General features: G+C 28.7%; 1 protein-coding gene across 1 annotated transcript in view; it reads left to right on the forward strand.

Annotated features, from left to right (window-relative positions):
• Window positions 1–17,977, forward strand: part of LOC111636413 (uncharacterized peptidase C1-like protein F26E4.3) — a 51,570-nt gene that overhangs the window by 16,185 nt on the left and 17,408 nt on the right. The window contains exons 3-8 of the mRNA XM_023381661.1: window positions 13,815–13,919; window positions 13,991–14,081; window positions 14,148–14,289; window positions 14,413–14,563; window positions 14,642–14,804; window positions 14,876–14,921. Coding sequence (XP_023237429.1) covers window positions 13,815–13,919; window positions 13,991–14,081; window positions 14,148–14,289; window positions 14,413–14,563; window positions 14,642–14,804; window positions 14,876–14,921 — 698 coding nt within the window. The remainder of the gene's footprint in view (window positions 1–13,814; window positions 13,920–13,990; window positions 14,082–14,147; window positions 14,290–14,412; window positions 14,564–14,641; window positions 14,805–14,875; window positions 14,922–17,977) is intronic.

The following is a 17,977-nucleotide window of genomic DNA, read 5'->3' on the forward strand; positions in this document are numbered from 1 at the left end:
AACAGGAAAAGTAACTTTCGTTATCATGGAATTATAACAAAACCTGCCAATTCAATATAAATGGAAAAAAAATATTATATGGAATTGAACGAAAATGAAAATTTGCTTGATAATTCAACTACGCTTGTTGGAGAACAATAAAAACACTACACTCAACAAGCCACCAATGAAACTCAACTGCCTAACCTATAATCAAAGTTTTTTTTTAATTTGTTTTTTAAAAAAAGCGCTTGACAAACTTGCCCCGCATGCCGAAGTTGCCCCGATCTCTCCTACTTTAACTTTTGGAACCTAATCCTATGTTTTGCACCAGTCCTTTGTTTTGTGTAGCACGGATTTGCATAATATGCCACTTTTTCGGAACATAACTATCGTGTTATACGAGAGATGCCTATATATATTGAAATTTTATATATGCACGAATATTGTTCATTTTCTCTTTCTCTTTTTCTGGTATTTCGTATTTAGAATAATTAGTTAATTGTTATTTTTTGGCACAAGAGTCTGTTAAGTTAAACTGACTAATCGTAATTTAAAATAATAAATTAATATAAAAAATAAGATATTAAAGTAAAAGGAACAAGTTAATGACAAACGAGGTATGAATATATGCACTGTACAAGTGTAAGAATATAAGAATAATTTTAGATCTATTTGCGCGCGCAATATACATATACAGTACATACACATTTACATACGTGCAACATACAGTACTGTACAGTACATATATATAAGAATTAATAGAGATTAGGGTCTTGCCCACTTACACTTTTTGAGCTTTTAGTAGGCCTATATTAAAAAATTGCCCCCAAAAATTGTATTACATTTTAAAAATAAAATTTAAAGGTTTTTTTCCTTGATGCACAAGAAATGAAATCGGTGAATAATTTTGTAACAAATGTTTTTATGTCCCATAATTGAGACCAATGTATGTTTTGTGTAATACATTTGTACTATCTAAAAGTTAAATTTCGAAAATTTGTCAAGACTTATTTACTTTTTAATTGGTTGGTTTGGCTTAATGGTATAAGACAACGCAATACATTGGCGATCTGCCAAGGAGAGTACTTCCCGGGAGGACTTTCTGTGAGAAACTGATCCCTATTTAGGCATTTGATACACGAAGAAAACCCAGAAAACCACGTGGCCAGCCCCGTGAGGTTCGAACTCACGACCAACTTCTAGTATTTACTAGTTTTATCTACTGAACCACAGGAGCACTTATTTTTAATTTTATTTTTGTAGTGGGCATTTGCTTATAAATAATTTAATATATTTAGTAATTGAAATAAACTACGTTGTAAGTAAATTTTTAACATTATAATAGAAGGCGACGTCATAAAAAACTAAAGAATTCTGAAGATGAAAAGTATTTAGGGTAGTGAGATGAATTCTTTAGATATGAATCACGCACTTTTTTGTAGTCAGTTTTAGTAAACGATAATACTCTTTGTAGTTTGTCGAATGTTCTCAGAAAATATTAAGACATTTAAACGTAAACATTTTACGCAACGACCTAAAATACTTAGAATTTTAAATAGTGGCCGTTATTTGGTTCGACTCAATATAATCATAAACAAGTAAGAAATCATTAGAAAAAGTGTTGTATAGTGTAATAATGTATCAAAATACTACAAAATATTTTAAAAAGTAATTAATTATATTTATTATGACATTTACGTTTATATAGAAGATAAGTTACATGAAATGAAAAGTAATTAATGGTATTTGGTTCCTTCAAATGAAACATAGACTCAGAGTCCCCAATGCAAGTACGAGATTTATTTACATGCAAGGATTTACAGACAGTACACTCGCCGCAGAGCCCTAATAATCTAAAAATATACGCTCCCTCCCTCCGTACGGTGGCGCCCTATCTCCCTCAATATAACTTTAGTGTTGCCACTACAGTCTATTTTTTAATTGTGGAATTAAATATTAGTAATTATTATTTATCGAATATATAGTAAAGTTCTTGCTATTATATTAAACGACAAAATTTTAAAATCTATATGTATTCCAACGTCTCTGCCGCACCTTTACTTTCCAGCGCTCTCTTAAGTCTTCTACCACTCCCAATAGGGCAGTAGCGTCCACTCTGGGAATCACTGCTGTAAACAAATGAACCATAGCTGTAACATCGTATAGTTATTTTGGTAGTATCCAAACTATAAGCTATCCTTGATGGTTCCTCAAATATATTTATAGAAGAAATTTTAATTTTCAATGTTTTACTGAAAATAGCGAAACATACAAAATTTCTAAACTGTACAGTACCCAATCTACACACACAAAGGTTTACTACAGTAGATTTTCAGTTAACCGATACAGATGGGGATTGGTAGATGCCGGATAAATGTAGTTTCTGATTGCTTGAGAGTTACTATTAAAAATAGACCTAACTAATATTATACCCTATACTATACCACACCATACCATAAACTCTGTATTGAATTGATTGTTATTAATACTCAAATACAGTAATTAAAAGCCATTTAAAAGAAATAAAGATAAACTTGAGTTGAGTGAGAACACAATTTGAATAACAATAGATCCCAACTCATTGATTTTAGTTTCGAATTACATTATAGTAGATTTTGTCCTTCAGTTTCATAATCCCAATATAGTTTTCAATAATAAGTTTTTTCGCATAGTTACTAAATCATTGATTAATTTAACTTCATTATCAATCACTTAGTATAATTGATATCGTATTTCATACGATATCAATTATATTAAAGCGACTGTACACATTTTTAGGCCTTAACATTGTGACATTTTCATCAATGTTATAACATTGATGAGGAAGTCACAGAGCCAGTTCAGTGGTTTTATAAGAGAATACTATTCTTTTTACAATTTTCTAAGAAATATCTATGATTGTTTCTTATATAAATGTTTCATATGTTTATTATATTTTGTCATAAAATTTATTTCAGTGATTACTTCTGAATCTTTCCTTCAATAAAAAATGCAATATTCATTTTTTAAATATTTATTTTTCTCTGTGATTAAATAAGAATTTTATAGTATTTGTTTGTAGAAAAGGGCTGGCAGAATTACAATTTAATAAAAAGTAAAATACATCTGGATACGAGTCTAATTTTGTTTGCCATGTCCAATCACCAGGAACAACTATTTCCATTGCAGAGACAACCTTTCTTTAGAGGCTATAAAAAAATAATTTTATAATTCATATAGTTTATTTATCTTGGCGATCATATTATTGAATATGAAACATGCATTAACAATGAAATCAGTTTTAAAAAATAGTAGGCCTACTGTAAATATCTTTTTATCTCGACTATACCATTAAAAGTAAGTTAAAGTTGTAACTTCTTCTAAAATAGATGATGAATTTTTAAAATTAAGATATGAAGAGTATCCAAAAATGACGGTTTCTTACGTTTTCATCTCACAAAAGACTCATATCTTCATCAAAAACATTTATCAGAAAATAGAAGGAACTATTCCAATAAATTCAAGCTATTTGCTGTTCAATCTTTTATTTGACTGTCATCCTCTACATATAAATTTGTGAAAAATATATTTGACTCTTTTTTCATTCCTTGTTACAATGAATGTGTTTATTTAATATTTTTCACAAATATACCGACCAAATAATCTGAGTCTTCTTGAGGTCCTTCAAACTGGAAAACTCGTATTTGATCCGCGCTCTCGTGATTTTTCATGGATAATTCGGATGGTGACATTGTTTCCATTTCTTAAGTAGCCTGTTCTAGTATTCTTGCAGATTAGACTTATGTTAACTCGACAAAATTGATTCTGATCTATAGACTATTACACGTTAATGTTTCGGTCAAAGGTTGGATTAAATTTATCCAACCTTTTCTGGTGATGTCTTGAGCGTGGAAGAAGCATGCAGAGTAACCTCATTTGAATAACCCATTTTTTGACAGTGTCTAGCATCCTTTTCCTTTGAATATTTTAACCGGATAAAAATATTTCATAGTAATTTTCACACAGTCTACTATTATGTAATTTAAACTGTGCCACTATCTTCCATAGGAACCGATGGGATTTGGCATGATAAGAAGAGGATTCGGGAATGAATGGTGGTTACTCCATCGAATAGTCCACTACCGATTCTTATATTATCGTGCACTTGTATTCAGTATTGCGATAAGTTAGCTCAGGTTCAATAAGTAGACTGGGTCTATATGAATAATCTTCAGTAGAAACAGCTAATCTATAAGTCGATTCTTGATAATTATATTTACTCCAGTTAATTGTTTATCTTAAAAATAATCTTTAGTTTAAATGAAAAAATGCCTATTGCCATGTGATAGAAAAGAAATGACTAGAGACAAGTAGAAAGGCATTATCTTTCTATTTTGGAGAACGTGTTTCGAGGTCAGATAGGATCCTTAGAGAGTTTCATGAGTAATTCATCAAAGGAAATGTTTATGAATTTTCATTCATAATCATTTCTTTCCTTTGATACCTAAGATATCTCGGATCCCTTTCGGCTGTCCCATTTTGGACCTCACTGAATTCATGATGAGCATGCGAAAAGATCCTCTTAACTCTTAAGGTGGTAATCGAGTGGACAAAACCACTGAACACTGGTAGAAGATCACAGGTTAGTGCCTTATCAATGGGTTGGCCACAAGAGTTTTCCGGTTTTTCTTCGAGTGTCTAGTACCTGAATAGAGTCAGTTACCAATAGAAAGTTCTTCCAAGAGGCATTCCTCTTGGCACGCAACATTTAATTGTTGCGCCCATGTGATGCATTGCCATATCATATAAATCAACCAACCAACCAACCATACGACGGAATGTTTAAAAAAAAAACTATGATAGAAAAATTAATTGAATATTTTATTCGAAATCATTTAATGTGTCTTTCGTATATTTGGCTTGCTATTTTTCGTATCAAGATTGTTCATATATTATATTTCAGTGGAATAAACAGGGAGGTGCCATGTATCCATTTAAAGAAACAGGAACACATAAAGTATTAAAATCAAATATAGTTGCGACGGCACTTTAAACTATGGCAACAAATTTTACCTCGATATAAAAATTCTCAAAAGAGAAAATACATTAAAAGTATGTTCACATATTATCCTTTCTACACCTCAGGAAATAAGTCTCACGGCGGAGTCGACCTTTCTTTAGCGATTTCTTATCCGCCTCAATATGTAAAACGTTATACTGTAATCTTCGCTCTGACGACAATACAATTAAAAAACATATTTGATAAAATGGCCAGGACTGTACGTATTTCTTGTCCTGACAAATACTTACTAAGCTTGTACAGTACTTATTGTCCTGGACATTTTATCAAGTATTTATGGATGTAAATAAAGTAATTAATATGTTTTCTAAAAAGAGAAAAAGACAATTCAAATTAACGTGATTTTGCAAAATTTTAATTGCTTCTATTTGATATACTTTTTGTTACGTTTTAATTTACTTTTACTTTTTTTAAATGTGAATTTAAATACTTCCACATTTATACTCTGCACATGTTTATATATATATATGCATTTTGCAATGAATAAAAAAAAATCTAGCAAAGAGTTGCTTAACTTTCCAGGTAACGTTAAGTAAAAATATAAAAATTGTTTATATAAAAATATAAACAATGTTTATATAAAAATATAAACAATTTACTTAATGGCAAAAAGCTTAATTTTGAGGATAGGGATGGGTTTTATGAAAAATTATAAATGCTAATAACGAGTAAAATCGTCATTAAGTCTGACCCTACTGGAGATACACACGACCCCCTTTATCTCACCACCCCTAAATCTTTAATCGCCAAAATTTATTATTATCAATCCCCCTAATAAACAAACCTCCCTGAAAAATTTCAGAAATTTTCGACAAAAAGTACAGGAGTTATGCTTCAAGGAGGGTGAACAAAATAGTGTCCCTCAACATACATTAACATCCATACATACAGAAATTATCCTCGAGTATTTTTTTTTTTTTGCATTTTTCGACGTTTCTAGGTCCCCTGAGTCCAAAAAATGTAAAAATCTTGGGGTGGGTCATTTTTTTTGACCGATCGCCATCAGTACTTCTTGTTATGTAAGTAACAGCCGGGAAAATAAAAATGTACTGTACAGTGGTTTACAGTAAATGAGTTCCCTGTTAATATCAGTTTTAGTTACGCTACTGTTACGTATTTACTTTATTATTTATGAAAGATTCCAGACTCCAGGACATATACACTTAACTCAAGCTTTTACATTTTTAATATTAAACTTTGTTTTAGTTTTTTTTGTTAAATCTTGTTGATGATAAATTATAAGTGGCAAGTTAGTACATAATTATTAGCTAACTTAACTCTATTTTTTATTTTATTAATTGAAAAATAAATTTTATAAATGTCATTTTGTAATAAAATATAATTTTAAATTATATTTAATATTTTCAATATCATAATTAGAATAAAAATAAATAAATTCTACATTCTAGAATATATATTTTTCATTTAATACGAAAGCAATAGCAATAAACTTAAATGAAATTATTCTACAACTGATTAATCTGAGGTTACTCAATTTTGGAAAGGAAATTAAACTAAATAACTAATAAACTTCCGCACTTTTGGAGATATCACTAATTAATAAAAATTAAATTTTTTATAAGCGTGTAATGACTTATTAACCTTAATATTTAATGGCTGTTAAGACCATATTTATTTGGGTAAAACAAGCAACATAAAGCAATCAACAAATTTTAAATTTTGGATTATTCATGAATAAATTGGCAAGATTTATTATGTAATGAATTGAGTTCTAAATTATATATTCGTATATAATTTAATTCATAATAATCTAAATAAATCATCATTAAGTTAGCTTTCTTATAAATACTATTGTTTCAAAATTGTAGATTTTTAGGCAGACTACATATTTATTTTTTATGTATAAAAAATATCAAAACGAACAGACGGATTCTTTTATTGGGCTGTTAAGGCCAAGTAATTACTAAGTAGTTTGGCTGTTATACCTGCCTCCATATCAAATTACATTATTATATATAGAAGTATCCCTCGTACAATATGGTTCGAAAATAGGGATATTACCTGTAAACACGATTTCGTTTTAACACGGTTCGAGAATTTCACAAGTGTAAACTACTTTATTTTATATATATATATATATATTTTATTCAAGTAAGCATGCGTATTATGTTAAATTTGCCCACGGATTTTAGAATATTAAAAATTTTCAATTTGTTTTGTGTCTTTTATAAGGTTTACTTTAATGAAAACTGATAGTGCAATTTTCTTCTTCCTTGTCTTAGCTTTCCTATCAACCATGTGTTATTATCGATGCTTTTATTTTTATGACTGTCACTGCATTTTATTTTTATAGATTAATTTTCATATTTAGTAAAGTTTATTTGAACATTTTTAGGTTAGTAGTTTAGTTATTAACCTTTTTAAAGCATAGGTAAGTAATCATTCGTAAAAATGACGAACGAAATACAGCTGTATCTCGGTAATCGAACAGTTTCCAACTGGAACAATTCGGTATTCGAACACAAATTCTGGAAAAAATCGCTCTGTACTCGACTGAACAAACCAATCCGCTAAAACAAATTTTCGATTTATAACATTTTTATTTTTTATTTTGTCGTTCATAAAAAAATTTTAATGATAAAAAAGTATGAAAATGTTGTTGATGTTTCTGATGAAGATCAACAAAGCTCAGAATACGATAAAACTTTGTAAAAAGAAAACGTCCTCCTTTAACTAAAATTAATATTAACGTGTCATACAGTACTTTTAGTTAATTATTGATTGGAAATAAATTATTGACTGCTTTAATAAACGTATTTCTCTTAGTAACGAAAAAGAATAGTATAGGGAAGATCGGGGCAAGATCGGCATGTTAAGCTTTACTTAAATTTTGTGTAATAAATACTGCTGTAAACTGAAAAAAAAGCTTTGCATATTGTCTATTGGAATGTTACCTTACTATAGAACTGGTTAAAATCAGTTTGGAAATAAAAATAATTAAAATAATTACAACTTTACAAGAAGAGAGAAATTGACGAAGTTGCCCCGGGTATAGGGGCAAGATCGGCAACTTCTCTCTTTTTGTAAAGTTGTAATTATTTTAATTATTTTTATTAAAGTTGCCCCTGGTATAGGGGCAACAGTAATGGGGCAAGATAGGCACGTATATAAAATTATGTTATTAACAATGTATAAGTTGGAATTCACTATTAAAACAAAGAAATACAAATCCAACACCCATTTAATATTATTACAACGAAATGCAAGTTCAAAGACATATATACATGAATAACAAATGCAAACATGTTTTCATTTATCATCTGTTTGATTTTTATCCTTTGCTTCTAATGTGGCTTTATGTTGCCGATCTTACCCCGCTAGTCATGATTTCGAAACATTAAGTACAACCCTGAGAACAGAATGCCAAGCCACGATCTGGCCACGTGAATAAGTTGAAGTTACATCCTTCTAACAGGAAAAGTAACTTTCGTTATCATGGAATTATAACAAAACCTGCCAATTCAATATAAATGGAAAAAAAATATTATATGGAATTGAACGAAAATGAAAATTTGCTTGATAATTCAACTACGCTTGTTGGAGAACAATAAAAACACTACACTCAACAAGCCACCAATGAAACTCAACTGCCTAACCTATAATCAAAGTTTTTTTTTAATTTGTTTTTTAAAAAAAGCGCTTGACAAACTTGCCCCGCATGCCGAAGTTGCCCCGATCTCTCCTACTTTAACTTTTGGAACCTAATCCTATGTTTTGCACCAGTCCTTTGTTTTGTGTAGCACGGATTTGCATAATATGCCACTTTTTCGGAACATAACTATCGTGTTATACGAGAGATGCCTATATATATTGAAATTTTATATATGCACGAATATTGTTCATTTTCTCTTTCTCTTTTTCTGGTATTTCGTATTTAGAATAATTAGTTAATTGTTATTTTTTGGCACAAGAGTCTGTTAAGTTAAACTGACTAATCGTAATTTAAAATAATAAATTAATATAAAAAATAAGATATTAAAGTAAAAGGAACAAGTTAATGACAAACGAGGTATGAATATATGCACTGTACAAGTGTAAGAATATAAGAATAATTTTAGATCTATTTGCGCGCGCAATATACATATACAGTACATACACATTTACATACGTGCAACATACAGTACTGTACAGTACATATATATAAGAATTAATAGAGATTAGGGTCTTGCCCACTTACACTTTTTGAGCTTTTAGTAGGCCTATATTAAAAAATTGCCCCCAAAAATTGTATTACATTTTAAAAATAAAATTTAAAGGTTTTTTTCCTTGATGCACAAGAAATGAAATCGGTGAATAATTTTGTAACAAATGTTTTTATGTCCCATAATTGAGACCAATGTATGTTTTGTGTAATACATTTGTACTATCTAAAAGTTAAATTTCGAAAATTTGTCAAGACTTATTTACTTTTTAATTGGTTGGTTTGGCTTAATGGTATAAGACAACGCAATACATTGGCGATCTGCCAAGGAGAGTACTTCCCGGGAGGACTTTCTGTGAGAAACTGATCCCTATTTAGGCATTTGATACACGAAGAAAACCCAGAAAACCACGTGGCCAGCCCCGTGAGGTTCGAACTCACGACCAACTTCTAGTATTTACTAGTTTTATCTACTGAACCACAGGAGCACTTATTTTTAATTTTATTTTTGTAGTGGGCATTTGCTTATAAATAATTTAATATATTTAGTAATTGAAATAAACTACGTTGTAAGTAAATTTTTAACATTATAATAGAAGGCGACGTCATAAAAAACTAAAGAATTCTGAAGATGAAAAGTATTTAGGGTAGTGAGATGAATTCTTTAGATATGAATCACGCACTTTTTTGTAGTCAGTTTTAGTAAACGATAATACTCTTTGTAGTTTGTCGAATGTTCTCAGAAAATATTAAGACATTTAAACGTAAACATTTTACGCAACGACCTAAAATACTTAGAATTTTAAATAGTGGCCGTTATTTGGTTCGACTCAATATAATCATAAACAAGTAAGAAATCATTAGAAAAAGTGTTGTATAGTGTAATAATGTATCAAAATACTACAAAATATTTTAAAAAGTAATTAATTATATTTATTATGACATTTACGTTTATATAGAAGATAAGTTACATGAAATGAAAAGTAATTAATGGTATTTGGTTCCTTCAAATGAAACATAGACTCAGAGTCCCCAATGCAAGTACGAGATTTATTTACATGCAAGGATTTACAGACAGTACACTCGCCGCAGAGCCCTAATAATCTAAAAATATACGCTCCCTCCCTCCGTACGGTGGCGCCCTATCTCCCTCAATATAACTTTAGTGTTGCCACTACAGTCTATTTTTTAATTGTGGAATTAAATATTAGTAATTATTATTTATCGAATATATAGTAAAGTTCTTGCTATTATATTAAACGACAAAATTTTAAAATCTATATGTATTCCAACGTCTCTGCCGCACCTTTACTTTCCAGCGCTCTCTTAAGTCTTCTACCACTCCCAATAGGGCAGTAGCGTCCACTCTGGGAATCACTGCTGTAAACAAATGAACCATAGCTGTAACATCGTATAGTTATTTTGGTAGTATCCAAACTATAAGCTATCCTTGATGGTTCCTCAAATATATTTATAGAAGAAATTTTAATTTTCAATGTTTTACTGAAAATAGCGAAACATACAAAATTTCTAAACTGTACAGTACCCAATCTACACACACAAAGGTTTACTACAGTAGATTTTCAGTTAACCGATACAGATGGGGATTGGTAGATGCCGGATAAATGTAGTTTCTGATTGCTTGAGAGTTACTATTAAAAATAGACCTAACTAATATTATACCCTATACTATACCACACCATACCATAAACTCTGTATTGAATTGATTGTTATTAATACTCAAATACAGTAATTAAAAGCCATTTAAAAGAAATAAAGATAAACTTGAGTTGAGTGAGAACACAATTTGAATAACAATAGATCCCAACCTCTTACTGTACTCTTATGACAGTACAGAAATTCGATATGATTATTATATAATATAATTAGATTACACATCTTACATACTTTACTACTACTTTAATACTTTAACTTATGTAGAATATATATATATATAAAGCGTAGAAATATTTAATTTTCAGAAATTTATTCTTTTGTATTTTAACCTTCATCCATTAGGAAACTATATCCGAGAATTCTGTAGATCGGGAGTTATTAACTGTGAATCCTTTTAGCAGTTCTGGTGAATCATTTCTCAGATAATGATTTTAATGCGTAACATTAAATACAAAGAAACCAATTTTGTTGAAATACACTGTCCAAATATTAATGTTTGATATACTGTATTATTAATAATATAGATCTTTGTGCTTCTTTATTAAATCATTAAATAACAATAGCTAGCAGTTAGCGAAAATAAAAATGTAATTTTTTCTGATCTAAATTCATCAACTTTTTAAAATCTAGGTTTTAGGGGTATAAGCATAGGTTTCATAGGGGTCCGTAGATAGATTTTAGGCAGGAGTAACAGACTCCATGGACCCAATGGATCCGAGGAATCTGTGTTCTCCTGTTTTCAAAATTAATATATTTTTTAAAGTTTTGATTAAGTTTATAATTTATATAATCTACCACTATGTATTCTTAATAAATCTGAATTGTGACTGGAATTAGTATTACGCTTTCATTTGATATAACCTTATTACTTCAGCTTATTTTTATTGTTTATTTTAAATTTAAAAAATTCAAAAGTCGTCAATAATGCATGAATTACATTCGTACTGTTGTTCTGAATAAATTTTATACGTTTGCAAAAATAACGATTAACTTAGAGGATGCCTTAATAAATTGGTAATCGTTGATTATATACGGTTTAAACTAAGGCATGATTCATACTTAAACTATAAACCTAGCACTAATAAATGTAAGGTATGTTTAGACTTTAGAGCAATTCTAATACTAATCTGAAGTTTAAAATACTGACATTTACTGATTCAGAAATGAGATTGTATTCACTGAATTTTAAAAATATTTTTCATACTTAAAAAAATTCCTAGATAAACTACTTTTTTGTTACCCAATGGAAACGTTTCCTGTCATGTGTTTAATCTAAAAACGCCAAAGAAGTACTCAAAAGTGCCGCGTAACACAAGTTTACGAACCTGAAAATGACCGATCGGTTCCGTAAAGTCTGCTTCCGTATAAATCTTATTTCCTGTTAAGTGTTTCGTAAAGTAGGGTGTAAATCATTACACCTACTTTACAAAATATCTTTTCAAGTAAAATAGAACAGATTAAGTTGAATTTATTAAATTATAGGAGGATTAATTGAGAATGCACTTAGTAAAATATAAGATTTATGTTTTTAATTCAGACAATGAGGAATGTTCAGTTGTTAATAAAGGAAAATGATCGTGAAGTTTTCATAATTAATACGTTAACAATGCTTTTTCATTTAATTGTGTTTTATGATAGAACTATTTCAATAATACTGTATATAAAACTTTAATTTAATTCTATTTTAAAAGTAAAGAATATTAAATTACAGGTGTTTAATATAATAAATTTAAACAATAGTTTGAAATTTATTATGTTAAACTTAATTTCAAGCGTACGAATTGCAAGCAAGAGGCAATTTTCCTCCCAAATTTGGGTAAAGAAAGAAGAAGGAAAAAAAATCAGACAGAAAAAGTAAAAAATTATCACTACTTGTGTTTTCATTTGTATAAAATTTAGAGAAAAATCATCCCTTTCTTCCCCCTTAACCAAAGTAACCCCAAACATCTATGCTTGACATAGAATTAGTATAGAAATTACATCTTATTCTCAAGCAAAGACTTTCTGAAGTTTAAAAATGTATTACATGTTAATTANGACAATGAGGAATGTTCAGTTGTTAATAAAGGAAAATGATCGTGAAGTTTTCATAATTAATACGTTAACAATGCTTTTTCATTTAATTGTGTTTTATGATAGAACTATTTCAATAATACTGTATATAAAACTTTAATTTAATTCTATTTTAAAAGTAAAGAATATTAAATTACAGGTGTTTAATATAATAAATTTAAACAATAGTTTGAAATTTATTATGTTAAACTTAATTTCAAGCGTACGAATTGCAAGCAAGAGGCAATTTTCCTCCCAAATTTGGGTAAAGAAAGAAGAAGGAAAAAAATCAGACAGAAAAAGTAAAAAATTATCACTACTTGTGTTTTTCATTTGTATAAAATTTAGAGAAAAATCATCCCTTTCTTCCCCCTTAACCAAAGTAACCCCAAACATCTATGCTTGACATAGAATTAGTATAGAAATTACATCTTATTCTCAAGCAAAGACTTTCTGAAGTTTAAAAATGTATTACATGTTAATTATATTATTTAAAACCAAATTTTATGTGCAAGTTCTTACTCAATATTGAAAATTCTAAAATATTTTACTTTGTATTATTACTTCTTTATATAACTGCATTTTTCGACGTTTCTAGGTCCCCTGAGTCCAAAAAATGTAAAAATCTTGGGGTGGGTCATTTTTTTTGACCGATCGCCATCAGTACTTCTTGTTATGTAAGTAACAGCCGGGAAAATAAAAATGTACTGTACAGTGGTTTACAGTAAATGAGTTCCCTGTTAATATCAGTTTTAGTTACGCTACTGTTACGTATTTACTTTATTATTTATGAAAGATTCCAGACTCCAGGACATATACACTTAACTCAAGCTTTTACATTTTTAATATTAAACTTTGTTTTAGTTTTTTTTTCTGTTATAGCACTTGCAAGCAAAAAACTCCGACAGTTTATGAATTCGTTTGTGAACAAAACGTTTGCTTGGTGAGACCAGAACTTATTAAAGAAGTAAATAGTGGAAATTATGGGTAAATATGGTTCCAATATTGTGTAATTTATAATTTATGTATGGGAAATCAATAATTGTTTATTTTTCTAGATGGAGAGCATCAAATTATTCCTTCTTTTGGGGGAAAACGTTGGAAGAAGGAATTCGCTACAGATTAGGAACCTTTAAACCAACTCGTCCTGTAAGTATTTTTCGACTTGCTCTCAAAATATACTAAAATAGTTACTTACAATATTCATTTATTCAGACGATGGCCATGCACGAGATCAATATTAAAATGAAAGATAGACTTCCGGAACATTTCGATGCTCGACAACATTGGCCTGGACTCATTCACGATATTAGAGACCAAGGAGAATGTGGTGCTTCTTGGGCCTTTTCTACTACGGGTATCGTTAGTTTTTTTTTTTTAATTTTTAAAGTATTAATTAAAATATTCTCTTCATACATGTGTAATTAATATAAATAATGATTTATATTTATACTCATGCACTTTTTATATGCTTTACTAGCTCTTGCATCAGACCGACTTGCTATTCAATCTATGGGAAGAGAGAAAATTTCGTTATCCCCGCAACAGTTAATTTCTTGCCAAAATAGAGCTCAGAAAGGGTGCCATGGTGGGCATTTAGACAGAGCTTGGTGGTATTTAAAGAAACGAGGGTAAGAATTTAGAACAGTTTAAAAATATTCTTTTAAATTTCACCAAATATCTAACAAATAAAATTAAATATTTCATAGTGTGGTAAGTGAAGAATGTTATCCTTATAAAAGTGGTTTTACTAAAGACGAAGGTTTATGTTCGGTCCGAAAAGCGAGAGGGAGACATGGTCATATAGGATGTCCGAATGGGAGAGAAGAAAGTGTTCGACAATCTACTCCCCCATACAGAGTTGGGCCAAGGGTAAATTAAGTTTCTGATATAGCCTACAGCTATTCACGATACGATTATTTAAATTATTTTATGTATTTCAGGAAGAGGAAATAATGCAAGAAATTTATAACAACGGACCAGTACAAGGTACTTTCTCGTATATATGTTTTATTACACCATATTCTGAAAGTTATTATTTATGTTTGGAGATAAAAATTACTTTAAATTCTTATTATACAAATATTTAATTATCGAAATTTTCAAGATATATTATAAATGACATAGTTTTTATTCCTTAATTATAATATTGTAGATACTAGAGGAGAATCGTGAATTTGCGGAGATCAGGGTAGTATATGTAGGCTATATAATTGTGTACGGTTTAACATGCACTGATGAATAAAATAGTGATATATATCTTTAAATTTAAAATCTTACTATTAGCTTATTTAAATTTTAGTTCTTTCGTTGATTTTTATTGGGCTGCAATTAAAAAAAACGTAGACCTATAAATTTCCACTGTCGTCCGTCTGCCTATCTTCCTTAATCTCGCGAACGGAGTTAGATAGATGAAAATCGAGACGAGATATGAAAAGCTGAGGGGCAGGAAGAACTATATAAGAACTCCACCTTCAAATTAGTAGTGTCTTGCCCCTGTACATTATACCGTTATCAATGGAGTCGTGCCGGTCATCTATCTAACAGCTTTCAGGGGAAATTTTTGAATTGAAATAATATGACTTCCGATTTGCATAGGAAATTCACATATGGAAATTTCAGGGCTTCCTGCTCCTAACGTTTCCATATCTGGTCTCGTCTCTCATCTATCTAACTCCGTTCTCGAGATTAAGGAAAGACGGACGACAGTGGGGATTTATAGGTCTACAATTTTTTCTACAATTGTATATGCATATAATTGTGTTTTTGTGAGTATGTTAAAATAAACTGGCAACGAGTTGCTCAACTTTCTAGGCAACATTTAAAATTTTGGTGGCGCCATCTGTTATCATATTTTATTTAAAAACTTTCTATATTTTTAAGTATTATAAAATGGCAAAAAGCTTAATTTTGAGGATAGGGATGAGTTTCATAAAAAATTGTAAATGCTAATAACGAGTAAAATTGTCATTAAGTCCCGCCCTACTGGAGATATACACGGTCCCTATTATCTCCTCACCTCGGTGACTTTTAACTACCAACATTTACTAGCATCAATCCCTCTAATAAGCAAACCTCTCTGAAAAATTTTCAGATAATTTTGACAAAAATCACAGGAATTATTAAGCTTCAATCAGGGTGAACAAAAACATCTATACATACAGAAATTATCTCCGATATTTTTTTTTTTTTTTTTTTTTTTTTTGCATTTCTCGACGTTTCAAGTTGTTCTAAATTCAAAAATGTAGAAATCTTCAGGGGGGGTTCATTTTTTTGACTGATNATTCATAATAATCTAAATAAATCATCATTAAGTTAGCTTTCTTATAAATACTATTGTTTCAAAATTGTAGATTTTTAGGCAGACTACATATTTATTTTTTATGTATAAAAAATATCAAAACGAACAGACGGATTCTTTTATTGGGCTGTTAAGGCCAAGTAATTACTAAGTAGTTTGGCTGTTATACCTGCCTCCATATCAAATTACATTATTATATATAGAAGTATCCCTCGTACAATATGGTTCGAAAATAGGGATATTACCTGTAAACACGATTTCGTTTTAACACGGTTCGAGAATTTCACAAGTGTAAACTACTTTATTTTATATATATATATATATATTTTATTCAAGTAAGCATGCGTATTATGTTAAATTTGCCCACGGATTTTAGAATATTAAAAATTTTCAATTTGTTTTGTGTCTTTTATAAGGTTTACTTTAATGAAAACTGATAGTGCAATTTTCTTCTTCCTTGTCTTAGCTTTCCTATCAACCATGTGTTATTATCGATGCTTTTATTTTTATGACTGTCACTGCATTTTATTTTTATAGATTAATTTTCATATTTAGTAAAGTTTATTTGAACATTTTTAGGTTAGTAGTTTAGTTATTAACCTTTTTAAAGCATAGGTAAGTAATCATTCGTAAAAATGACGAACGAAATACAGCTGTATCTCGGTAATCGAACAGTTTCCAACTGGAACAATTCGGTATTCGAACACAAATTCTGGAAAAAATCGCTCTGTACTCGACTGAACAAACCAATCCGCTAAAACAAATTTTCGATTTATAACATTTTTATTTTTTATTTTGTCGTTCATAAAAAAATTTTAATGATAAAAAAGTATGAAAATGTTGTTGATGTTTCTGATGAAGATCAACAAAGCTCAGAATACGATAAAACTTTGTAAAAAGAAAACGTCCTCCTTTAACTAAAATTAATATTAACGTGTCATACAGTACTTTTAGTTAATTATTGATTGGAAATAAATTATTGACTGCTTTAATAAACGTATTTCTCTTAGTAACGAAAAAGAATAGTATAGGGAAGATCGGGGCAAGATCGGCATGTTAAGCTTTACTTAAATTTTGTGTAATAAATACTGCTGTAAACTGAAAAAAAAGCTTTGCATATTGTCTATTGGAATGTTACCTTACTATAGAACTGGTTAAAATCAGTTTGGAAATAAAAATAATTAAAATAATTACAACTTTACAAGAAGAGAGAAATTGACGAAGTTGCCNTTTTTTTTTTTTTTTTTTTTTTTTTTTTTTTTTTTTTTTTTTTTTTTTTTTTTTTTTTTTTTTTTTTTTTTTTTTTTTTTTTTTTTTTTTTTTTTTTTTTTTTTTTTTTTTTTTTTTTTTTTTTTTTTTTTTTTTTTTTTTTTTTTTTTTTTTTTTTTTTTTTTTTTTTTTTTTTTTTTTTTTTTTTTTTTTTTTTTTTTTTTTTTTTTTTTTTTTTTTTTTTTTTTTTTTTTTTTTTTTTTTTTTTTTTTTTTTTTTTTTTTTTTTTTTTTTTTTTTTTTTTTTTTTTTTTTTTTTTTTTTTTTTTTTTTTTTTTTTTTTTTTTTTTTTTTTTTTTTTTTTTTTTTTTTTTTTTTTTTTTTTTTTTTTTTTTTTTTTTTTTTTTTTTTTTTTTTTTTTTTTTTTTTTTTTTTTTTTTTTTTTTTTTTTTTTTTTTTTTTTTTTTTTTTTTTTTTTTTTTTTTTTTTTTTTTTTTTTTTTTTTTTTTTTTTTTTTTTTTTTTTTTTTTTTTTTT

This window comes from Centruroides sculpturatus, unplaced genomic scaffold (genome assembly GCF_000671375.1).
Source record: "Centruroides sculpturatus isolate CEXI.00-Female unplaced genomic scaffold, Cexi_2.0 scaffold761, whole genome shotgun sequence".
Lineage (NCBI taxonomy): Eukaryota > Metazoa > Arthropoda > Arachnida > Scorpiones > Buthidae > Centruroides > Centruroides sculpturatus.